The sequence below is a fragment of the Schistocerca gregaria genome, chromosome 5 (genome assembly GCF_023897955.1).
Source record: "Schistocerca gregaria isolate iqSchGreg1 chromosome 5, iqSchGreg1.2, whole genome shotgun sequence".
Lineage (NCBI taxonomy): Eukaryota > Metazoa > Arthropoda > Insecta > Orthoptera > Acrididae > Schistocerca > Schistocerca gregaria.
The window spans coordinates 235,424,524-235,451,497 of NC_064924.1; the positions used below are offsets into that span (position 1 = coordinate 235,424,524).

At 41.3% G+C, this 26,974-nt stretch overlaps 1 protein-coding gene across 5 annotated transcripts in view; it reads left to right on the forward strand.

Annotated features, from left to right (window-relative positions):
* The window catches only part of LOC126272075 (high affinity cAMP-specific and IBMX-insensitive 3',5'-cyclic phosphodiesterase 8), a 1,931,196-nt gene that overhangs the window by 1,305,731 nt on the left and 598,491 nt on the right, over positions 1-26,974 (forward strand). For 2 of the 5 annotated variants that reach the window (XM_049974627.1, XM_049974628.1), the window contains exon 1: positions 14,977-15,121. The exons of the other annotated variants lie outside the window; for them this stretch is intronic. In XM_049974627.1, coding sequence (XP_049830584.1) covers positions 15,095-15,121 — 27 coding nt within the window. In that variant the 5' untranslated portion in view covers positions 14,977-15,094. Of the gene's footprint in view, positions 1-14,976; positions 15,122-26,974 lie in introns of those variants that run through there. 5 annotated transcript variants of the gene reach the window in all.

Sequence of the window (26,974 nt, forward strand, 5' to 3'; positions counted from 1 at the left end):
AAAAGTGTACCTATAGCAACAAATGCTGCCATTAGTAAGTGAAAAAATGATTAAATTTCACATATTAAACAAATTATTTCGTTATGTTTTCGAGCTTCCACTGCCATGAGTGTGAATTCTAAATTCTTCCTGGTCATGCTGACAAAGTTTTATGAATTTATTTGTAAAAGTATAGACACTGGAAATTAAGAAGTCCTTAGGTGCCTCTCCTGCTCCAAGTCGGGCCGCTTGACTTCCTTGCTTTAAACACCTTAAAAATAATTCTTACTTAGACTCAGGTGTGTGATGATAGATCTGAGTTCCGTCCACCACTATGTAACTGCGAATAAATTCTGATGATTTTTCCACAACAAAGCCAGCATCTGCCTCTAATATTGTTTTCGCAACCTTTTCTGGTTAGATGCCAGAAGCCAGATATCCACAACTTCCTCCTGTGTCATTTTTACAAAACACTGCAGTTTCACTGTTTCAAGCGAGACTCTTACAATATCACATAACATGTGTGAATGCATTTTGCGATCTTCGAGTGCTATAGTGTTAACATTATGAGTATTTTCCTGTGGTATGATCTCAGCTACCCGCCCGTAGGGCTGCTGAAACACCTGTACTTCCGGTCCAACATTTGTCTCAAGGAACCGCAGATAAATACAGGGTGATCAAAAAGTCAGTATGCATTTGACAACTGAATTAATCACGTAATAATGTAGATAGAGAAATACAAATTGACACAGATGCTTGGAATGACATGGGGTTTTATTAGAATCAAAAAAAAAAAAAAATTCAAAAAATGTCCGACAGATGGCGCTTCATCTGATCAGAATATCAATAATTAGCATAACAAAGTAAGACAAAGCATGGTCTCGCGGTTCTAGGCGCGCAGTTCGGAACCGTGCGACTGCTACGGTCGCAGGTTCTAATCCTGCCTCGGGCATGGATGTGTGTGATGTCCTTAGGTTAGTTAGGTTTAAGTAGTTCTAGGTTCTAGGGGACTGATGACCACAGCAGTTGAGTCCCATAGTGCTCAGAGCCATTTGAACCATTTTTAAGACAAAGCAAAGATGATTATCATTACAGGAAATACTCAATATGTCCAACACCATTCCTCAACAAGAGCTGTAGTCGAGGAATAATGTTATGAACAGCACTGTAAAGCATGTTCGGAAGTATGGTGAGGCATTGGCGTCGGATGTTGTCTTTCAGCATCCCTAGAGATGTCGGTCGATCACGATACACTTGTGACTTCAGGTAACCCTAAAGCCATTAATCGCACGGACTGAGGTCCGGGGGACTTGGGAGGCCAAGTATGATGAAAGTGGCGTCTGAGCACACGATCATCACCAAACGACGCGCGCAAGAGATCTTTCACGCGTCCAGCAATATGAGGTGGAGCGCCATCCTGCATAAACATCGTACGTTCCAGCAGGTGTTTATCAGCCAGGCTGGGGATGGTGCGATTCTCTGACATATCGGCGTACCTCTCACCCGTCACGGTAGCAGTTTTTCTGTGCAGCGCCATCTGTCGTACATTTTGTGAACTTTGGTTTTTTTTTTTGTTCTAATAAAACCCAAGCATGTGTGTCAAATTTTACCTCTATTATTCCGTGGTTTATTAAGTTTTCACATTTATATTGACTTTTTGATCACCCGTTAATTAGTCTTAAATACCAGTTCAGAGCCACAATGCACACACAATTTTCATCTCCGACTGAAATTCAGTCGGCAGTTGAGCAGATGAAATTTACTTCATTCTACAGTCATCAACAAATTAATTTTCATCTTCAGAAGCCTACAAAATTAGGGATATTGTAAATCTTTAGAGCTCGGTTATTCATGTGTGTAAAGCTTAGGAAGTATATCATAAAATCTTACTTAGTAATGGTTTAGCAGATGTCAATAACGTCTTCACAGAAGCATAATGCCATGAAACATCCAAAAATGCACTTAAATACAGACTGACAGATAGATAATTCGTAGCAAATGACTCATATCTACACTGCGAAAGCCGGCCGCGGTGGTCTCGTGGTTCTAGGCGCACAGTCCGGAACCGTGCGACTGCTACGGTCGCAGGTTCGAATCCTGCCTCGGGCATGGCTGTGTGTGATGTCCTTAGGTTAGATAGGTTTAAGTAGTTCTAAGTTCTAGGGGACTGATGACCACAGCAGTTGGGTCCCATAATGCTCAGAGCCATTTGAACGATTTGTTTTTTTTTATTTTTTTTTTTACACAGCGAAATAAAATAAGAACTGTTTGTCGAAACCACGCAGTTGTCTGCGATTGCGATGCTTGAGTTCGAAATTTGGATCAAAGATGCCTAAAACCTTCCACTATCGTGGAGCAAAAGCATGGTGCCCTGAAACGTCGCTCTCGGGGACCGCGCCGCTACAAACAGCAAGGTGTCGCCACAAGCGAAAAAAGGCAACACCTCAAAAATTCGTGTGTACTTTAAGGTGGGGTAATGGCGTCACATTGGCACCAACTTTCGCCACAATTCTGTCCATCACCGTGGATTTGTCACGCAGAGGCAATGTCGTCAGAGTCTCTCTTACCGACATATAACCCCTTATTTTGACGTCTTTGCGATGCAAGTCAGAACTGCGACTCCCAGTATTAAAGTCATGCGGTTTTCTTATGGATGGCTGAGGATAACATTTCAGACCCACCGTCGCTCAAAATCAATACGAAGAGGCCTCAAGGAGTGGCGTAAATAGCGTTAATGAAACCACCCCTTTCCTCAGGGCGTTGATTCCCACACATTTCGCGTTTGAAAACGACAGCTTGCATTGCGATGGGCAACAGGAAGAAGTCCTTGACAACCTTTCACACTGCTCATACCCTCGGACGTTTCAACCTTTGTCTGAGGACGATTGAATGCGATACCTCCCCATTTGGGTCCAGTGCAACCGTAATTTTTGCACTTCTACATCTACAGGGATACTCTGCAAATCACACTTAAGTTCCTGACAGAGGGCTCATCGAACCACCTTCAGAGCAATTCTCTATTTGCGACTGCAGGCTTCTCGGCGAATTTCATATGTGACGTCTTCGCGGGTTGTCAGCCGAGTAGCATCGTCATCTCGTAGCAACGATTCGATGGAATGCGTCTCCATCATACTGATTGGAAAATCAGGAAAATCAGAGAAGAACGTTCCGTTACACCAAGGGCCGCGGACGGAGCAGACAGAGACGGACGCCGGGACTCGAACCACCGGCCGATCCAGGCGCATCGGGCGATTCCGCGGGCGCGTGATTGACCGGCCGCGGTAAGCGGAGAGCGGTCCAGCAGAGGTATAAGTCCGCGACCGACGATAGCCCGACACTTCGCCTGAAGATGATGGAGACACATTCCATCAAAACGTTGCTACGAGACGACGATGCTACTCGGCTGAAAACTCGTTAAGACTTCATACACAATTCTCTATTGTTCCATTCTTGAACATCGCGCGAAAATAACGAACACCTTTATCTTTCCGTGAGAGCTCTGATTTCCCTTATTTTATTGTAATGATTCTTCTCACTATGTAGATCGGGGTCAACAAAATATTTTCGTGATCGGAAGAGAAAGTTAGAGACTGAAATTTCGAGAGAAGGTTCCGCTGCAACGAAAATAGCCTTTGTTTTAATGGTGCCCATCCAGAATCCTGTATCATGTCCGTGACACTCTCTCTTCTATTTCGCGATATAAAAACGAAGTGCTCATCTTCGAATTTTCTCAACTCATTCCATTAAACCTATCTGGTAAGCGCCGGCCGCGGTGGTCTCGCGGTTCTAGGCGCGCAGTCCGGAACCGTGCGACTGCTACGGTCGCAGGTTCGAATCCTGCCTCGGGCATGGATGTGTGTGATGTCCATAGGTTAGTTAGGTTTAAGTAGTTCTAAGTTCTAGGGGACTGATGACCACAGCAGTTGAGTCCCATAGTGCTCAGAGCCATTTGAACCTATCTGGTAAGCATCCCAGACCGCGCAGCAGAACTCCAACAGAGAACGGACAAGCGTACAGTAAGCAGTCTCTTTAGTAGAGCTGCCAATAAAATGCAGTCGTCTGTTTGCTTTCTCAGCAACATTTCCTATGTCTTCTTTCCAATTTAAATACTTCGTAATTGTAATTCCTAGATATTTAGTTGAATTTACAGCCCTTAGATTTAACTGATCTAACGTGTAAGTTACGCTAACGGATCCCTTCTAGCACTCATGTGGATGACCGCACAATTTTCGGTATTTAGCGTCAACTGCCAATTTCCGGACCATTCATATATCTTTTCTAAATGGTTTTGCAATTTGTTTTGATCTTCTGAGGACTTTACTAAACGATAAACGACAGCATCATCTGTAGCCAACCCAAGACGGCTGCTCAGATCGTCTTTTAATTCGTGTACACAGATAAGGAACAGCAGAGGGCCTATAATACTACTTTTGGGAACGCCAGAAATCACTTCTGTTTCACTCGATGAGTTTCCATCAATGCTACGAACTGTGACCTCTCTGTACAGTCTGGAACCACTAGGGACTGTTCAAAGCCATTCCATAAATTTTGAACATGATCCAAAGCAGCAAAGGGTACTTTTACTTTCTCAGCTCTAATATGTTCCACCCTGCTGTGGTGCGTTCACATGGGAGAGCAATATTAACATATGCATAAATACAACGGTTAAGAGCCCCTCTAAGGCCTCTTAGTTCAGCAACATCCTCAGTGGAACCCACACAATTCTGTTGTGCACATTGCAAATGTACCTCTCAGTAATTCTGACACCAATTCAGCCACGCAGCAGCTGCAGCGCCTGTGGGTAGAAAAACCCACACAAGGGGTTCGAAGGGGTTGTCTGACCGTCAGGCGCTAGAGCAGCTGTCAAGGTGATTTGGTGTTGAAATTTCTCAGGGTATGTTTCTAATGTGGTCAAAAGATGTGCATGAGTGATACCGAGGGCTTTGCGAAACTAGGGTTCTTGTAGCGCCCCTTGGCCAATTTATTCACGTCCACGTTAATGTTGCACTCCTGCATTATCACGTTACAGGAGGGCGGGAAACAGGAAGGCTGAAAAGCCGTAAGTACCCTTGCTGTATCCGATCACGTTCAGATTTTGTGGAATGGTTTTCAACGGTCCCTAGTGGTTTCACCCTGTATACCAGTGCAACAATTGTGGTCACGTTGCCTTCCAAAGGGATGCACTCACGTTCAACGTTTCGAATCGTCATACGATTTCCTAGAAGAAAGCAAATGAAGACAGAACGAATATAATGATAGCAGTCTGCAATAACATGCTTCATAGGTTGAAATATTAGGAAGCGAAAGCTTCTTCTGATAATCCATACAGACTGCTTTTTTAATCACAAATTCTCTGGGCTTCAAACGTTCGGAACGTTTAATCTAGTAAAATGTGTCTGTTATCCTCTTATGTAGTTCATAAATCGTTAAATTTTTCCGCTTAATTGAAGTTCGTATTGGAGTTGTATCTTTATCGTTGTTTGTCTGTAAACCAAGTTTAGAAAAGCCGTCTAATTTTGTCAAGCACTGAAAATGTGTCAATTCTGAGATACCCAAAACTTGTGTTGTAATCAATCACAAAAATCAGTTCAAATTATTCATCTGACACATGTTTATAGAGCATATTTCTCGGAATGTAACACATGTTACTTCGAATATTAAGATGCTCTGCTAAATATAATGCTATAATGTTATTTGCGCCCTGTCAGTGACTGTACGTGCTGATACATTTTAGGTATTGTTTCTACATTAAGTTTATTACGTTCAGCGTTATGTTTTGCGCTGACGTCGACATGTGTTTTCCATATAGTAGCCAATGGTTTTTTTAAGTGTAGTAAGATGTCTGTGGGTGATGCCATGCAATGCCAAGAATGCTGGTTGACATACCTGTACTTCTTGCATTTGTCCATCTCTATTAACACGCTCCTTATGGACATACGAAAAATCATAACATGCAGCTGCATCTGTATTTCTCTTTGGTCTTCTTCGCACTAAATTCCATAAGATCAGTTTTAAGTCATTTCATTGAATTTTTCAACAATCTATTCGTTTCCATAAATGGAACATTCTGGAAACTTCTCAATCGTAAGCATTAATCTTTTAGAATAATCAGGAATACGCCGACATTTCCGACGCCTAGATTTCACTTAAGAAATAACGTTACGCACAATCTCGGTAACAGTAACATATGCGGGTTTCTACTCAACTTCCCGACAAAAACTCCTTTTCCGGCCCACTTTGCATGCACAACGTGGCGAGATTTTATTTAGGTCTTTGCTTTATTGCCAAACATTGTAACTGTTCGAGCTTCGATTAAAATATGTGAGTGACTGGGAACTATTGTTGGAAAGCCAGTGTCACGAACCTGCAACATTATAAAATGAAGCATAAAACGAGAAGAGAAAAGCTCTAAGCACAAAAAAGATCTTGATCATTTTTCCTCAGCACCGCGAGAACCCTTATCGTTCTTCTCAAGTGCTTCAAAACATTAGCGCAGTTTACCGAGCACCTTGATCGTTTTTACAAAAACAAATCTCGTCACATTACACTACTTCCATTCCTCTACAAGATGCCATTGCTAATTAATTTTTAATTTTTGATGGACCTTGATCTTTGTCACCGTATACCCTTCATATGTACATAATATTTCTTATTATTTGCACTTATGTTCATGATTGTCCCTTACAACGTCATTGTACCAGATTTGATCTGCTTTCGGCTAAATGGATGAGCGAGCAAATAAAATCAGTAGTTGCACAGCATCTTAGTATTATTATTATTATTGTTATTATTAGTGGCTTACCACAAAAGTTGGTGTAAGCTTAAGCATTTTGAAAACCTCAAAATGGAATTCAAAAGTGAAACCAAGCAAGATATTCCTCAAAAAGTGTCACAGATTGGTTCTGGCAAGAAATATCTGGTAAATGAAGCAAACAGGATACTGTTAAAAATATAAAATAATTAAGCGTGCGAACCACCTGTGAAACAATGTGTTTTTAATTAAAATCTTTTATAAAATATATGTGAAACATCTGTTTAAGAAGCATGTACATGTTACAGCGGTTAGGCTAAAATTACTAAAAAACAATTAATTACTTGCTCTTTGAAGTAAGATACCCAGTTTACAGGGTCTAGGCTATTCAGACCATTCCTTTATTCACAATGCGGTCTTTTGCACTAAACAATATAGGAGGTATCAGTTTAAATGTCCCTTAATAGCGTCAGGAAGGCCTACTTGTGATATTTATTGAATTTCAAATAGCTGGAACATGCTTTCAAAATTTAATTTATAGTTTTTTTGCAATTATTGGCCCCACGTTGAATGACAGACACTTCGTAGGTAACATTTCAAAGCGAGAAAATGTGTAAACTACAATGACTACACTGACTCTCTAATAAAACAAGAACTCAGTTCTGCGTGGAGGTAGATCTCCATGCAGTTCTGTTTCGACGACATTTCAGGAATCTTTCACTTTGTTAACATCCACGAATAATGATAGCATGCCTTTCTTAGTTTTTTCCTCTTTGCACATATTTATTGGGCTAACAAAGAAAACGCAGATAATTTTTTTGCAAACCAGAACATAAAAGATGTTGTGCGTATGATTTGAAAGTCGAAAATGTAACGGGTAAGAATTGGTACCAATAAGCAAACAAGCATTGTTTTCGGAATTCTAGGTTCATCAACTATCGACGTAAATACAATAAAATGCGATTTGACTGTATAAACAAAGAGAAAGTTGCATTTACTAGGACCATTGCGTCGTATTACTGGATCAAGTACCCATTTACGACCAGAAAAATCGTTTGAAAATGTATCCTGACACTATGTTACTATCGTAAGCACTGTAATATTTACTGTTTAAAACAGCCGTCGCGTGCGCAGGACAGAAATTACGAAAAAAAACAATCTTAAACAGTATCCACGTAAACTATAGTTTACTAATGTTGCAGAATATTTAACATGGCGGCGCAGTCTTCAAAACAACGTAGCCGCTAAAACTTCGCAAACAAATGAGTCGCGCAGGGCGCTTGTGCAGATTATATGAAATGAAGTACGTCGGAGCGTATGGCATGGCATGGTTGCTTCAGTTTCGTCATGCACGACATACATTTACGTGCATCTGAGTTGCAGGCAGCTGCTGCGTTGAGAAAAGAGGGCCTCCCGTCGCCAGATTAGATGATAAAACTAAACTCCTCCCGAACACACCATGAAGGCCCAACGGTACCAACCGACCGCCTTGTCAACCTCTGCTCTCCCGACCGCGTGTTAGTTTCCGAGACCGGAGCCGCTACTTCTCAGTCAAGTAGCTCCTCAGTTTGCCTCACAAGGGTTGAGTGCATCCTGCTTGCCAATAGCGCCTGGCAGACCGAATGGTCACCCATCCAAGGGCTCGCCTAGCCCCACAGCACTTAACTTCCGTGATCTGACGGGAACCGGTGTTATCAATGTGGCAAGGCCGTTGGCAAAGTAGATGATAACGTGTGAGAAAAAGAATTGGGTGTCGATATGGAGGAGATCGTACATACAGAGTTACTCATAGTTTTGTCAGAGCAATGAAAATTTTGCGATCCAACAAGGCAGAGAGAACAGATAAATCTCCCACGGAATTTCTGATAATCATTGGAGTAAGTAGCAACCAAGCGATTGTTCAAATAAATGTGTAGAATTTATAAAACTTGACACATACAATCATTAAGAGAATATCCATAGTGGATACTGGCGAACTCCGTGACTGCTCCTTTATAGGGAGTAGAAAAATTCCGCTACCAGACACAATTAACGATTATTTATTCATCACACAACCGGTTTCGGGCTTGTGCCCATCCTCAGGTATTTATTCATTCAGGTACATGTTTATATTGCTGGAGATCACTGTATAAATACAAACAAATATTTATGGTACGCTGTGGTGGCGGTTTATGTTTCATCTTTATGTAAGTACAGATATATTTTCGTCAAATGCTGCCTTGTCACTTACGGATGTTCTACTTGTATCTGTTTAGTCACCAGCAAATAATTTTTTTGTATTTATACAGTGATCTTCGCCAATATAAACATATACATGAATGTGTAAACACCCGAGGAGGGACACAAGCCCGTAACCGGCAGAATATCATCCACACTTTCTCGAAGAAATCAAGAGCGAATAAATGCGAAACTATCGGAACATTTAACTTGTCGATTCACCCATACAGTCTGATAACTAAGATGAGATGGACAACAATGAAAAAACAAGGAGGATCTATTAGGCGCAGCTCAGTTTGGCTTTAGAAAAAGTGAAGGCACCAGACAGCCCGATGCGCTTCGTAATGGTACAAGACCGCACGACAGAAAGCTTGTCTAATCGATTTAGGTCCGGTGGTAACAGTGAAAAATATCACAGCACCGCAGGGGTCCATTTTTGGCTTGAAAAAAAAATTTGGCAGACGGTATTATCACAATATGTCTGATGTAAAAAAATTGCGTAGATTTTGTCATTTTATTAAGAAAATGTTTTGCATTTGGCCTGATCGCATTTACAAACATGGTAACAAATTTTATCGTACTGCATTGTGGCAACCCGATTCAATTTTCTAAAAACCTGTCTAATGTCTATTGCGATTTCCAAAGTACTATTTTCAGACATTTTCTACCTCATCTCCAAAAACCAAAAGAACGTTCCAGCGCTTGTTACGCTATCATGTTGAGGACTACTGTTAATTTGAGCGGCTTTTAGCGTTAACCTTAGAAAAAATGTTAAAAAAGTGTTGTGTTATTCGATAATTCCAATGCCGCTATATCTTCGTCACATGGACGGAACAATAAATAAAACCGACAAATCAGCATTGAAAAAAAAAATGAAAGCCTTGAGCTGGTATGTGTAAATGTTTTGATAATTGGTGGATTCTTTTTACTGCATACTTTACCTTTGGCGCATTTAGTGTAAACGTGATGTTTTAAGGATCGATCGGATATTTGACAGACATTTGTGCCGTCTATGAAGGACAACGAACATTGAATGCGCGAAAACATAACGTCGGTAGATTTCAAATCTAAGGACCAGCAATAAGTTAGGCTTTCTGATTTTGCAAAAGAATTGAAGAGTATAAAATTTAAAGAATTTGCGCTCAAATTTTTGATTAATAATTGATCGCAATAAGACATGGCGCAAACCATCCATATTAATCACGACATGTGCTACAGATGTTGGACTGAAGATGAAATTTAATGAAACAGCGAATGAAGAACTAAGTTGTCAAGGCCGATACCAACATTGCTTACCAAGAAAAGCTGTGAGGGCCGGGCGTGAGTCGTGCTTCGGTAGCTCAGATGGTAGAGCACTTGCCCGCGAAAGGCAAAGGTCCCGAGTTCGAGTCTCGGTCGGGCACACAGTTTTAATCTGCCAGGAAGTTTCATATCAGCGCACACTTCGCTGCATAGTGAAACTCTCATTCTGGAAACATCCCCCAGGCTGTGGCTAAGCCATGTCTCCGCAATATCCTTTCTTTCAGGAGTGCTAGTTCTGCAAGGTTCGCAGGAGAGCTTCTGTAAAGTTTGGAAGGTAGGAGACGAGATACTGGCAGAAGTAAAGCTGTGAAGGCCGGGCGTGAGTCGTTCTTCGGTAGCTCAGATGGTAGAGCACTTGCCCGCGAAAGGCAAAGGTCCCGAGTTCGAGTCTCGGTGGGCCACACAGTTTTAATCTGCCAGGAAGTTTCATTGCTTACCACGTTTGTCAAATTAATGAATGACGTCGAGGGTTTATTTAACAATCTGATACATTTTAATTGTGATGCTTGGGAATCTGGAAATTGTAAAATGTTCCAGTAAGATTTGGATAAATGTTGGCGTTGGTAATTCCCTCCGTTAGATTGATGTATCGTGTCTGTATGGAACACTGCGGTCGTCTCTAGCAAACTCCTTACCTGCGTTTTATGCAATGATCGCCTGCGATTACATTCCCGCATTCTGTAGCAAGGGAAAAATAAAGGACGTTGCCAATGCTGAAAAATTCTGCACGCTACCAAACAGCTTTCACAGATATACTTCTGACACTGGAAATGCATTGAGCGACTTAGAAGAATTCACGTGCAGATTATACGATGAAAAATTTTAATGGTGTTGATTCGGTGTGATTAAACATTTAAAAAAAAACATATAAAATGAAAAATGGACATTCCTCTACAACCCTAAATCTATGTTCATCTAATTCCGACACCTACAGTCTACCGCCGTGTAAAACAGATTTCGAACAGAATTTATTGTGACAAAATGTGTAAATATAGGGTAGCGTTAATACTAAAAATCTAACAAATCTAAACCCACTATTTTTGGACAGTATGACAACGAGGGACGTTTCAATTTTTCGTGGTTCTTCGGAAGCCAACTACCAGAAATCAGCGACGTTACTTTAAACGAAGAGTCAAATCCACAAGAGGTATGGTTGACGTGAATTTTACTTCATGATTTTTATGCAGAAATGTGTGAATTAAACTAATTACTCTTTTACTAGTCGAAGACATTGAAAAACTTGGTAGTGATCTGGAGAGTGATTTTTACGACAGCAATAATGATGGTTGAACCTACCCGTAATGAAAAAGTTTGCATTTTTTTTTACTTTAACACTATAATACCTTTAAAACTTAATCCCAGTTCCCTTTTGAGAAATTTGCTTGAAAAACAGTCCTTCAGTTTCATTAGAATGGTTTCGAATTAGCTCTTTATCTCAGAATTTGAGAGTCACAAGTTATTCATTGGTTTGCAACACAGGCTTTCATAAGCCTCATACGATTTTTAATTATTATTGAGTAACGGAAAGTTGTGTGATATGTAACATGCTACTCTACATTTATCTGATATCAATATTTTCTGCATTTGACCCAGCTTATTTCATCATGTCCAACAGCTTCCCGATATAATTCTTTGTAACCAAGCTGCACACTTTTTCAACATTTTCAAAACAGTGTCACAACTAAAGGTGATAACATTTTCTTCTCAAAAACGAATTTTTCGCGTTAAATGACCCAACTCTACTAGTAGAACATACACTCCTGGAAATTGAAATAAGAACACCATGAATTCATTGTTCCAGGAAGGGGAAACTTTATTGACACATTCCTGGGGTCAGATACATCACATGATCACACTGACAGAACCACAGGCACATAGACACAGGGAACAGAGCATGCACAATGTCGGCACTAGTACAGTGTATATCCACCTTTCGCAGCAATGCAGGCTGCTATTCTCCCATGGAGACGATCGTAGAGATGCTGGATGTAGTCCTGTGGAACGGCTTGCCATGCCATTTCCACCTGGCGCCTCAGTTGGACCAGCGTTCGTGCTGAACGTGCAGACTGCGTGAGACGACGCTTCATCCAGTCCCAAACATGCTCAATGGGGGACAGATCCGGAGATCTTGCTGGCCAGGGTAGTTGACTTACACCTTCTAGAGCACGTTGGGTGGCACGGGATACATGCGGACGTGCATTGTCCTGTTGGAACAGCAAGTTCCCTTGCCGGTCTAGGAATGGTAGAACGATGGGTTTCCATGACGGTTTGGATGTACCGTGCACTATTCAGTGTCCCCTCGACGATCACCAGAGGTGTACGGCCAGTGTAGGAGATCGCTCCCCACACCATGACGCCGGGTGTTGGCCCTGTGTGCCTCGGTCGTATGCAGTCCTGATTGTGGGGCTCACCTGCACGGCGCCAAACACGCATACGACCATCATTGGCACCAAGGCAGAAGCGACTCTCATCGCTGAAGACGACACGTCTCTATTCGTCCCTCCATTCACGCCTGTCGCGACACCACTGGAGGAGGGTGCACGATGTTGGGGCGTGAGTGGAAGACGGCCTAACGGTGTGCGGGACCGTAGCCCAGCTTCATGGAGACGGTTGCGAATGGTCCTCGCCGATACCCCAGGAGCAACAGTGTCCCTAATTTTCTGGGAAGTGGCGGTGCGGTCCCCTACGGCACTGCGTAGGATCCTACGGTCTTGGCGTGCATCCGTGCGTCCCTGCGGTCCGGTTCCAGGTCGACGGGCACGTGCACCTTCCGCCGACCACTGGCGACAACATCGGTGTACTGTGGAGACCTCACGCCCCACGTGTTGAGCAATTCGGCGGTACGTCCACCCGGTCTCCCTCATGCCCACTATACGGCCTCGCTCAAAGTCCGTCAACTGCACATACGGTTCACGTCCACGCTGTCGCGGCATGCTACCAGTGTTAAAGACTGCGAATGAGCTCCATATGCAACGGCAAACTGGCTGACACTGACGGCGGCGGTGCACAAATGCTGCGCAGCTAGCGCCATTCGACGGCCAACACCGCGGTTCCTGGTGTGTCCGCTGTGCCGTGCGTGTGATCATTGCTTGTACAGCCCTCTCGCAGTGTCTGGAGCAAGTATGGTGGGTCTGACACACCGGTGTCAATGTGTTCTTTTTTCCATTTCCAGGAGTGTATTTTCAGATGTTTTGCTGCGATTTAATTTTTTGGTCTCTTTTTATTTTTCCAAACGGCTCCCAAGGTTTGCGCTACGCTACAAAGTCTGAGAAACAAGCTTTCGGTGTTTTAGATCTATCATACAACTACATTCCAAAAATCAGACGTATTGCTATGATACAGTTCGGCAAAATACGTTAACATATATGAAAATGCCGTCAGATCAGACGCGACGCGAAAAATTTCTGAATGAAGTACGTTTTGGTTTAGGGCAACCGTGTCGATCGATTTTTATTTTGTTTTAGTAGTACAGCTATAAGTAAAAAATTTTGGTCGTGGGCTCTCCTACTACTACTACGGAACGAAGATTTAGAAAAAAGAATCGAAACACTTTCGTATAATTTCTTGACATGGAGAAAGCGTTCGTGATCCTTAGGTAATGCCTTACACAGGGCAATATAAATTATGTAGGCTTTACAGCAACAAAGAAAGAACGATAAGAATAGCAGACCAAGAGAAAAATGCACGGGGCAATCTTTCTCGGTTACTATTCAGCCCTTATACTTAACAGGTAAAGAACAAAATAAGGAACATCTCAGATGTCTTTCTCGGCTGCTGTTCACCCCTTATACTGAACAGGTAACGAAGAAAATAAAGAACGTCTCAGATGTAGGATTAAAATTCAGGATGAAACGAGATCAGATATCTGCTGGTATAGCTATCGTCTGTGAAAGTACAGAAGAAGTATAAAATGAATGAAGCAATCTAGTGATCTTTATCAGTGAATAACTTCGTGGTACTAACCCAAAAAAAAAAAAAAAAAAAAAAAAAAAAAAAAAAAAAAAAAAACCTCTGGCCTATCTCTGGGTGTTGGATATAATAGAACGTAAGGTTTAATTGCTGACATAATTAACATTCAGTAGTGAATTTATTCTCTCTTCGCTGTAAGTCGTCCTAGTGAAACGGCTCAACTCCCTTTCCCTGCTGTTCTCCTGGGTGATATTTTTAGGTAACTCATTTGAATGAAAGTATTCGTAGCACAGTAGAAAGTAAGTAGTGATAAGCATGAGATTCACATGCGTACATCATTTGTTTAAAGCACTGGGAATATTGTCTGCAGCGTTACATTACATGAATTCTCAGATTTTATGTGATGACAACATTGTATTTAAGTCTGAAAGTTTTATGATACAAATATAAAGCGAACATGATTAATTACCTGCACTACTCCCCAATGAATCTTATTTAGGCACCGAAGTGAGTAAAATACACGGCTTTAAAACTACCCATGAAAATGTAATGCCTTACAAACAAGCGTGATGTTTTCTGGTGTAAATCCAAGTTATTCTACTTGACGGTGCTATACATGCCATACAAGAATTTGTACAATATGTATTCATTTTAATGTTTCCACCTTAAAAGATTTATTGTGTAATTGAATGTGTAACAAGTAATTAATTAACTTAATTGGAAAGCATCCTGTTCAGAATTATAGCTTCCCTGAACTAGTTATGTAAAAGTGAGAACCTCGAAGTGACTACATTGCTCGCGCCTTATCTTAGCGTTTCAGCGACTGTCGTTTTTTCTCCTCGCGTTTTATCTTTGGAAAAGGTTGTCAAAATAATTAGTGGGATGTAGCGTCCGCTGCAGTTCTTCAGTTTTTGTTTTCAGTGTTCCTAACACTTCATGGTCTCGTTCGCTCCGCAGTATGAGGTACTGTCCTTTTTAAGTTTCATTTATTATGCGGCACTAAGCTGGCAGTTGCTCATCGACGGCTTTTAACACATAGCAAACCAACGATATTATCTACGCAGTGCATGGACTTGAATATGTAAGGCATCATACATCGCACATGTGAGCTTTTGTCCGTTCGATACAGCTGTGCCACAGGGGTGCTTTGTGTTTTCTCTTACAATACTGAGTCTCTCAGACGAAAATTTCGGCCAATTTGGTGCCTTCGACGCGTTTAACATCTCCTTAGATTTAGGCTTCAAGTCTAAAAATGTCACAATTTGTTAAAGAGCAGTACCAAAATCGTCTAACGTTGGCACTTATTTTTCATCCTGAGGTAAATGTCAGTTTTGTGACTTCTTGGCGGCTAGAACTGTAAAAGTTACCGGTCGCTGATAGCATTGTTTTCAGTAGTATGGTTACAACTTCGATAATTGTTCCGGACTGCAGACGTTTGATAGGCACGTCAGATCTCTTTCTTTTCATATCGTTATGGTCAGTTTAAAACCATTTCTTAATGATATCAGGAAAATAGAATCTGAAGCTGCTTTCGTAGCACAAACTTAGTTACTCATGGTTTTAGGTTATATGCAGTAGTGACCATGTTGCTTAAGTAGAGTTAATGAAAATATGGGCCCCTATTTAATGGAGGACCCATAATTATAACATCTTTTCTGTTAAATAACTTAAAACAGTATTACCGTTCGACATATATCCTGTTCCTAACATTAAGACGAGAAACACCACTCGATAACGCAATGCAACAATCGATACCTCATCACTGGAACGCCATATAAGGATCACCTCTAATCAGTCGCTTGACAAAGTGTGCCAAAAGAAGTAGATGACTTTTTCTGGGGCTAGAGACAGCCCTCAGGTCAGAGTTAGAAAGTCCACAGGCCTTCAAAATTTCGAGAATCAATTCAAATCATTATCGGAGTCAACAGACTCCAGCGAACATCCCGTTGTGGACAGCAATAATGAATTAGATATCAACTATGGGCTTAATTCAGACTCAATCGATGCAGCTTGCATCTTTCGTGATTAAAAGTGTCTTCTTAAGACACTCCAGGATGTGGGTTAAATGTGTTAGGCGCCAAACGTGTGCACACTTTTAAACTGCATAAATACGTAAAAGCATTTCCTTGTATGCTAGTCTACCTTTTGTATTGTTTTATCCAGTTTTGTTAGAATATTTTAAAAGATTTCTTGAACATTTTTGTGAAGGCCCATTTTTTTTATTTCCAGTTCAAGATATTTTTGTAAATTTTCGTTTGCTAATAGAAGCAATTGATAATAATCAATTTTGTAGCTTCTGTCATTTATTAAACTTGTTATAGTTGTCAACGACGGTCAAAAATCAAGATTTTTCCAAAAGAAAGTACCTTTAATTCAAAAACAAAAGAGGGTGCAAGTATTTACACCTTTCCCTCTACTTCGTACCAATATTAGCAAATATCTGTCGTACTTTTTTCTAGGATAAGAGGGAAGAAGAACTGTTTACATTCCTCACTATGTGCCTTAATCTCTCTTACCTGGTTCTTAGAGATTATGTTGGTGGTCTTTGTTACAAAGCTAACAGAATTCCTACTACTCTCAATTTAATTGTACTGCCAGTTTCAGCCGTATCTTGGTCATCAGAATGACGGTAACTTTTGTATGTTCATGTCATGTCAAATTAATATTGGAAGTATGAATTAAAATCTCCTCCAGTCAACTTTTTGTGTTTTGTTAAGTACACAACGCATTTCGGACGATGTGGGTACATCATCAGGTGCTTTAGACAAGCCAAATTACACCTGATGATGGACCCACAGGATACGGTATGCATCGTGTCCTTAATAAAACACGAAAAGTCGTGACTGGAGGCGTTTTTAATTCATACTTCCAATGTTTTGATACAGTCACGTTCGATGGATAAAATTAAATCGAACATGTCATTAAGAACAGGACACAAGAAAGACATGTAACTCTGAGTGGCATTTATACGTGAAACTAACTTCGAAGGACCGTGAAAGTTTGTTTATCCCGCTAAGCTTTAATATTAGGGATATTTCTTCTTCCAGCGAGTGACCTGGTGTAGTGATTAAGAAAATAAATTTTTCTAGATGTTCGTGATACGCATTTCCGTCCAGCATCTCGTTTTGGTTTTCTCTGGTTTCTATAAAATCAATGAAACAGATTATTATAACAATAGTTAGGAAGATAATACATGAAAGTGCACGTACGGGGAGCGTAGAGTTTCGTTGCATGTACCTGCTGGTAATGGTTCCCGTCATGAATGATGGGAAATGAAAACGATGAAGCGCGAGACTGTTGTTGGCAGGCAGTCGCACAGTTTCATCGTAATTTCCTATGTTTCGTAAAGTGAAGTTATCTGGTATTTTGTCTCACTCGAAACAATTTAAGCTGAGCTATGAGGTCCAAACCTAAATACAACCTCAGAAACCGCGATATGTAATGGAAAAATAGCTAAACATTTAAAGTAACGCTCTCGGGTCCCACCATAAATAACACCTCATAAATCACGACGTACTCCAAAAAAAGGTCAAATATTTGTTAATATCACGATTGTAAATTTTAATGTTTGGTTCCCTTGCAGCGATTCAGTCTGTGCTATTAAGTGCCAACCTAACCACAACCTCGGAAGTGTTGACATCTGCATCTACATCTACATGGATACTCTGCAAATAACATTTAAGTGTCTGGCAGAGGGTTCATCTAACTACCTTCACAGTTCTCTGTTATTAAAATCTCGTACAACGCACGGAAAGAATGAGCACCTATATCTTTCCGTATGAGCTCTGATTTCCCTTATTTTATCTTGGTGATCGTTCCTCACTATGTAGATTGGCGTCAACAAAATATTTTCTCATTCTCAGGAGAAAGTTGATGATTGGAATTTCGTGAGAAGATTCCGTCGCAACGTAAAACGCCTTTCTTTTAGTGCAGCCCAAATAATGTGACACTCTCTCCCATATTTCGCGATAATACAGAACGTGCTGCCTTTCTTTGAAGTTAATCGCAAATATACGACAAATGCTTGTAACAGCCAGGATTATAAGACTGAGTGATTCTCATCGGCTACCGTATACTATCAACCGAATGCAGTGACCGAGGGTTACGCCAGCTACGGACGAGCCGTGGGCATTTCAAATGCACTTTGGCCGATTCCATTTGTAGTCCTTCTCCTATCCGAGCTTCTGCTATGTCTCCAGTAACCCCGTCGTTGACAGGGCATTAAAACTTAAATTTCCATTCCCTCGTTATTTGTACGTTACTCTTTTTTTTTTTTTTTAGAGTCTCTTCAAGTTTATTTTTGCTTGCGTACCTACATACAATGGATCTAACGTCTAGCACCTGATTTTTTTTAAAATTTCTTTCTTGCGGACAAACTTTATGTGCATAAAATCGTATTTAGGTTATGCTCAATAGTTCTGATTGACGACATTTTTATGAACACCGCCAAAAGCTGCTGAGATATCAACCAACTAATTTCGACTATTTACTAGATGTATAACATATTTTACAATAATTTTAAGTTCACAGTAATAACGTAGATTGTCGAAACTAGTTGTAGTATAATAAAGATTTTAGCAGTTTTTCGTAACATGCTAAAAAATATCCTCTATGTACATGTTTCTGGGACATATCAGCATTATGTGAATGTACCACATCTTGAGGGTAAACATTCAACTTCATCTGGGATTCACCGTCTCCAGTCACTTACCAGTCTCAGTAACTCTATTTATTGTCAGGAACTCATGCGGTATGCCCTACTCAATTTGAAAAGCAATAATTACGACAGTGACTTGCAGAAAATAGTTATTGTAGTGTGCCACAAGCGCTAATGAATTCTGTATCGGACACCTACCCATTTCTGTCATCATGTCCTCCTACTTCTCCTCATCTTTTTATTTTCTTTTTGTTCTTCTCTTTCATATTTACCATCATTTATGTAACACTGCCAAATAGCTGCTTTCACGAAGGAGAAGACGTTACATATAATAGGAAGCAAAGATTTGACAAATTTTATGATTGTTTTGTTACATGATATTTCGTCAGTTTGTTACTGATTGGAATGAAATTGTCCTCCTCAAGTTATACACATAGTTTTGTGAAGTACTTTTCGTGGCATTCACAGAGACTAAAATTGATATTCAGAACTCTGTTATTTTCTTGTGTAGCTAAGTAATTGCTTTATTCAAGTAACCTTGCTGTCTTTTTGATTTTGGTGTGCCTAACATGGGATAAAAGTACAAAAGTTGTATAATTACTTTAAGCCGCGCGGAGTGGCCGCGCGGTTAGAGGCGCCTCCCGCCGGAAGTTCGAGTCCTCGCTTGGCGTGGGTGTGTGTGTTGTTCTTAGCGTAAGTTAGTTTAAGTATGTAAGTCTAGGGACCGATGACCTGAGCAGTTTGGTCCCTTAGGAATTCACACACTATTACTTTTAAAGAATGTACGGAAATACGAGCGTCATACATCACATATACGTTGATCTTGTGAGCTTATATTATCGCGGTGGCAGCTCTTACTATGTCGTGGATGGCTGCACCTTGTTCGCCGCCACCGGACCCGCTGTTGGAATGTTTACCTATGTTGATTGGCTCTAACCTCATCCGCCACATCAGTTGCTCTGTCGCTTTCTCTCGTAATGTATCTGTTGCTGATGTAGGTCGCTATCTTTTGTTGTTGTTGGTCGAATTGTGTTTCTTCAGCTGGAACGTGAACAGTGCCTGATCATACAAAAAATGACCGGGAGGCTCTTTACAATCGTTATTTTATAAACTTGTACCTCTCTTCGCTATGCGACGACAATCAATCGATCGGGAGTAATCGTCTCGCACTGCCATACTTAAATCTTAACTGCTTATTATAGCTATTTGTCTTCCATCTTAATTCCAGATTTGCTCAATCAGCCATCAATATAGCATATAATGTACTTGATTTTGATAGCAACAGTAATGACTATTTATGACAGGCACACATAGATACACCTGGTGTTGTCTATCATTGTGCTGCCTCGGCATACAACACTGTAATCGCATTCGAGAGGACTACGGTTCATTCCCGCGTCCGGCCATCCTGATTTAGGTTTTCCGTGATTTCCCTAAATCGCTTTAGGCAAATGCCGGGATGGTTCCTTTGAAAGGGCACGACCGACGTCCTTCCCCATCCTTCCCTAATCCGATGAGACCGATGACCTCGCAGTTTGGTCTCCTCTACCCAAATCAACCAACCAACCTCGGCAGACCGCAGTAGCTCAGGAAAAAAGTCCGTGTGCTTTCTCTTTTGACACATTACCTACTTAAAACCAAGTCATCGTAGTATACTACCGCAAAAAATTTCTGTAAGAAAAGTTGCTTGAACATAGAATTTTCTACAGAATTTTCTTTGTTTGATTCAGGGGCAGATTTAAGTGTCAAATCTGACAATGAGTGAAAGTTTTTAACTGTCACATTGACTGGTCTCCGAAAAAAAACTGAAACTTAACTCTTATTTTGCAATGTGTTAAGATTTTTGCTTGTAATTTGTGTGAAGATCAAATGATTAATATTTTGGACGAAATCAGATTCAACATCTGAGGTTTGAACAGGTTAAAGAAGCTATTCGTTTTCCAGATTATGATGATGATCATGTCCCCATCATATGGCATACACGAAGACACATACGCTGACCAACTGAATATGGCAATGGGAATGATGATTTCCGCATAAGGAAAAGATTGTTTTATTATCAGCAGCAACGTTTCAGAGAAAATTTCTTGAATCAGATATCGTTCAGATTAACGTTACCGTGCAGTGACGTATATCCACCTACTGGAAATTTGCGATTTTCCAACAACACAAGCAATAGATGTTTGCCACCGGTATTGTTATCACCATCGTTGCACCATATGCCAGTGATCCGACCGTGAGATTCATTCAGCGTTTATGTTTTCGCTACCACAGGTGTAGCTCGGGCTATACAGGTGCACGCCCGGTGATGAATGTAGCGCTGTATAGGGATGTGTTTCAGAAAGTCACATATGGGACTATTCATGTTCTCAGAGTATATGAAAATAGAATGGTTGACGTCGGGTAATTACTGAATGTATTGTCGCCTTTTGAAGCTAGCGTATCTTTTATTGCACAGACTACTCTTCGCATCTACTTAAATTTTACAACTGTAGGAGCAGTGTTTTAGTAAGAATAGAGAACGTGAAGGCAACCTCTGATGCATCGCCATCGGCCTTGAAGTGTTGGAAACGGTGCCGCCCGTTCCATCGCTGAAGTTAAGCAACGTCGGGTCCGGCTAGTGTTAGGATGGATGGCCGTTTTGAGTACGTCGTTTGCTGTCTGCTGAGGGATAGTCAAATCGACAAAATGGCATTCAGTTAAAAGGTTTACAATAGGTCGATCAGTTATACGGCGTTATTACTGACACATCAAATATTTCAGAGAAGAAAACGTTCCGATTAATTTTGGAAATAATTCATCTAACCAGCATGGCCCGTGTCCAGTCTAGGTATCTCCTGTAACACTGCACCGTCGACTTTAGCCAGTATGCAGTGACACAGGTAAGAACATACAGTTGTGTGAGATGCAATATACAAATGCAATAAAGTAAGTTAGAGAAAAGCATTTCTACGTTTATAGTATTTGTAGATTTAAAGAAAGCTTTTGACAAGATTAATTGGAATAACTCTTTGAAATTATGATGATAGCAGGTATAAAATATAGGGAGCGAAAGCTTGTCTGAACTTCTACAAAAACTGGACTGTAACTATAAGAGGCAAATGACGTGTAATGAAAACAGTAGTTAACCAGAGGATAAGATACGGCTGTAGCCTACCTCGATATGCTTCAGCCTGTAAATGAAGCAAAGGAGAAATTTGGAAAGCGAATTGAAGTTCAGAGAGAAGAAACAGAAACATTAAGATTCGCCAGCGATATTGTAAGACGGTCATAGACGACAAAGAACTTTGAATAGCAGCTGAATAGAGTAGATAGTGTGTTGAATAGAGATTATAAGATGAAAATAAAAAAAACAAGGGTGCTGGGATGTAGTCGAATTTAATCAGGCGATGATGAGGGATTTCGATTAGGAAATGACACTCTCTAAATAGTATATGAGTTTTTCTATTTGGGCAGAAGTAGAGAGGATATAAAGATAGATACGAAATAGCAAGAAAATATTTCTAAAAAAGAGAACTTAGTTAACATGGAATATAAACTAAATCTTTTCCGAAGGTAAATCTATTTAATTGGAGAGTTTCTCTGTGGAATGTGGATGTTAAGTAGTACAGACAAGAAGGGAATAGAAGCATTTGAAATGTGGTCCTGCAGAAGAATGTTAAAGTTTAAGTTGGTAGATCGAATAATCAATGAGGAAGTGATGAAACCAAGTGCAGAAAAAGTAAACGGATGGCGCAACTTTACTAAACGAAGGGATCGATTGATAGGATGTATCCTTCGGAATCAAGAAATCATCGGTTTGGAAATGGAGGGAAGCGTCGAAGGGAAAAACTGTAGTGTGAGAACAAGACTTGATTACAGTAATCAGGTTCAACTGGATGTAGGTTCAAGTAGTTATACGGTGGTGGAGGGGGTTGCACAGGATAGCTTAGCGTGGAGACCTACATAAACCAGTCTTTGGACTGAAGACAGGAACGGTTTCCTGCCCTCCCAACACTCCAGTCCTCAGTCTGTTTACTATCCTTTAAGTCATACAATGCTTTTTAGCTGGTAACGATTTCCTCCGTCACTACGTCGGACTTCGTCAGAACTCTATTCGATGGAACTTAGGAGATGATGGAATATGCTCCACCGTCTGTAGCGAAGTTTTTCATGGTATAATGAAAGGTTCCAGGGTTTCATACTCACGAAAGTGATGTCAGTTGTCATTAACTTACGAGGGCCGTACAATATGCAATGCAAAACATTTTTGCTCGCGGCCATTTTCGGTTGAAAAACTGCGCAATTTGTTGTGGGACATATTGTAATATTCCCGCTTCAGCTCCTACAGTTCCATGAAGTTCCGATAGATGGTGGCGCTATACGTAGCCTTCAAAATGTCGTCCGTAGCGGAGATGAGTTCCAAGCAGAGAGCTGTCATTGTGTTTCTTTAGGCAGAAAAGCAGAGTTCCGCAGATATTCATAGACGCTTGCGGATCTGGCAGTGAACAAATTCACGGTGAGTTGTTGCACGAGACATCTGTCGTCATCGCAACGATGTTGCACAAACCTTCCCGATTTCCCGCGTGCCGGCCGGACTCACACAGCTGTGACTCCTGCAATGTTGGAACGTGCGGACACTCTCGTTCGAGGTGATCGACAGGTCACAAACAAATAACTCACTGCTACGCTGCAGGTCTCTGGTGGTAATGGTGACACATCTGTCCACGAGTTGGGCTACTCAAAGATGTGTGCCCACAGGGTTCCTTGCTGCCTAACACAAGATCATAAAAAGCAACTGTTGACCATCTGGGCGGAATTGTTTGCGCGTTACGAAGCTGATCATCGGACAACTTTTTGCCAAACATCGTCACAGGGCAGGAACCCGGGTTCATCACTTCGAACCGGAAACAGAACAATAATCCATAGAGTGGCGCCACACAAGCTCTCGTCTGAAGAAAAAGTTCAAAGCCGCACCTTCAGTCGGTAAAGTCACGGCGAAGGCCGTCTGGGACTCAAGGCCCTTATTCTGGTTGATGTCCTCCCTCACGGTGCAACGATCCACTCCGAAGTGTATGTTGGTACTCTCAGGAAATTGAATAAACGACTTCAGCGTGTTCATCGGCACAAAAATACAAACGAATTTATCCTTCTCCATGACAATAAAAGACTTCACAAGTCTGGCGCGCATGAGGAGCCCACAAAACTTGATGGTGCAACGATCCACTCTGAAGTGTATTGTGCTACCTAGCCGGCCGGTGCGGCCGTGCGGTTCTAGGCGCTTCAGTCTGGAACCGCGTGATCACTACGGTCGCAGTTTCGAATCCTCTCTCGGGCATGGATGTGTGTGATGTCCTCAGGTTAGTTAGGTTTAAGTAGTTCTAAGTTCTAGGGGACTGATGACCACAGATGTTAAGTCTCATAGTGCTCAGAGCCATCTGAACCATTTTTTATTGTGCTACACTCAGGAAACTAAATAAACGACTTCAGCGTGTTCATCGCCACAAAAATGCAAACTAACTTCTCCTTCTCCATGACAATGAAAGACTTCACAAGTCTGGCGTGCTTAGAAGCTCACAAAACTTGCTTTTTACTGTTCTTCCTCATCCACTGTGCAGCACGAATCTCTCACATTCCGACTTTGATCGTTTCGTCCACTGGTGGATAGACTCCGAAGGAAACATACGCGGACGATGGGGACGTTATTGATGCAGGAAGACGTTAGTTGCGACGTCGGCCAGTAGAATGATGCCATGCGTGCATGCAGACCTCCTCAGTGAGGTGCAGTAAGACCGTCACATTGAACGGAGATTATGTTGTAAAATAGGGTTTTGTGTCAAAAGGATGGGGATTAATATGCTGTATTGAAATGTGTATTAAGGAAAGGCAAACCTACGTTTCTAGTATGTGTAGACTTAGGGAAAGCTTTTGACAATGTTGACTGGAATACTCTCTTTCAAACTCTGAAGCTGGCAGGGGTAAAATGCAGGGAACGAAAGGCTAATTACAACTTTTACAGAAACCAGATGTGAGTTATAAGAATCGAGGGGCATGAAAGGGAAGCAGTGATGGGGAAAGGAGTGAGACAGGGTTGTAGCCTATCCCCGATGTTATTCAATCTGTATATTGAGCAAGAAATAAAGGAAACAAAAAAAAAAATTCGGATTAGGAATTAAAATCCAAGCAGAAGAAATAAAAACTTTGAGGTTCGTCAATGACATTGTTATTCTGTCAGAGACAGCAAAGGACCTGGAAGAGCATTTGAAAGGAATGAACTGTGTCTTGAAAGGAGGATTTAAGATGAACATCAAAAAAAGCAAAACGAGGATAATGGAATGTACTCGAATTAAATCGGGTGATATTGAGAGTATTAGAGTAGGAAATGAGACGCTTAAAGTAGTAAATGAGTTTTGCTTTTTGGGGAGCTAAATAACTGAGGATGGTCGAAGTAGAGAGGATATAAAATGTAGATTGGCAACGGCAGGGAAAGCGTTTCTGAAGAAGAGAAATTTGTTAACATCGAGTATAGATTTAAGTGTCAGGAAGTCGTTTCTGAAAGTATTTGTATGGAGTGTGGCCATGTATGGAAGTGAAACGTTGACGATAAATAGTTTGGACAAGAAGAGAATAGAAGCTTTTGAAATGTGGTGCCACAGAAGAATGCTTAAGATTAGATGGATAGATCACATAACTAATGAGGAGGTATTGAATACAATCACGAGAAGAGAAATTTCTGTCACACCTTGACTAGAAGAAGGGATCGGTTGGCCGGACAAGTTCTGAGGCATCAAGGGATCACCAGTTTACTATTGGAGGGCAGCGTGGAGGGTAAAAATCGTAGAGGGAGACCAAGAGATGAATACATCAAGTAGATTGAGAAGGATGTAGGCTGCAGTAGGTACTGGGAGATGAAGAAGCTTGCACAGGATAGAGTTGCATGGAGAGCTGCATCAAACCAGTCTCTGAACTGAAGACAACAACAACAACATTGAAATCCTATGTAAAATCAACTTGCTCTCAGGGAAAAGAGTATGTCGCTGTACTTATTGAATGTGTCTCGTACTACTTTTCGACCACTGTCATACGCTTCGCCGAGCTGCTTTCTTAATGGATGTAACATGTTGGACGCAGTTGGTCACAGACATCCTTTTACAGTGCTCCCACTCTCGTTCAGATAAATGGTTCAAATGGCCCTCAGCACTATGGGACTCAACATCTGTGGTCATCAGTCCCCTAGAACTTAGAACTACTTAAATCTAACTAACCTAAGGACATCACACATATCCATGCCCGAGGCAGGATTCGAACCTGCGACAGTAGCAGTCACGCGGTTCCGGACTGCGCGCCTAGAACCGCTAGACCACCGGGGCCGGCTCTCGTTCAGAGAATTGTAGCAAAATTCCTCCTATTGGTTTCTGCGTATAATGGTGTGGAGAAGCACAGAGCAGGGCTGCTATACCGGGAACACCGCAGGTACCACTAATTGACTTGCGCGTTATGTCGTTCCGCGAAACCACTTTAACTTTTGTGGCCAGTTTTAAGCGCGGCTACACTGGTGTGTAACAGTGAGACAGCAGCCGACATTTTCCGTGTTATATTCAGTTTTCTATTGCATTTTCTGTTTCTCAGTTGGTGTGCTCAGATTTTGGTGCTCCTGGCAGGTCAGGCAGCAGTAATTTTCGAGGTCCCTAAGCCCTGTTAACAGCTTTTTTCCAATTCTTCCAAAGTCTTAGCTTGGGTAGCAAATGCTGTCTCATGTGCGTAAATAAACGTTCTTATACTGAATTCTACTTGGTACACAGCTACTGTCTGAGGTATTCTAGGAGGGGGGGGGGGGGGGGGGAGACTTGACCCAAGTAAGGGTTGAAAATCACTCGTAAGCAAAATAATGATTGGACAACGTATGCTTAGAATATAAATCACACCAGTTAAGAAAGATTTACTTCTAAGATTTCAACAATTAATCAAAGCACGTTAAGAACAATAACAACAAATCTCAAGGGACATCTGTGTTTACTTTGCATTCAACAAGACTTTATTACACTGTCATACTGACCCACATTGTACTGTTAAAAACATAGGAAACCCAAAGTATTGTATGTGGTTATGAAAATATCTGTGTTCAAAGACAACCAATGAGCGTTGCACTTAACTGTCACAGTTATGGAAGCAATACTTTC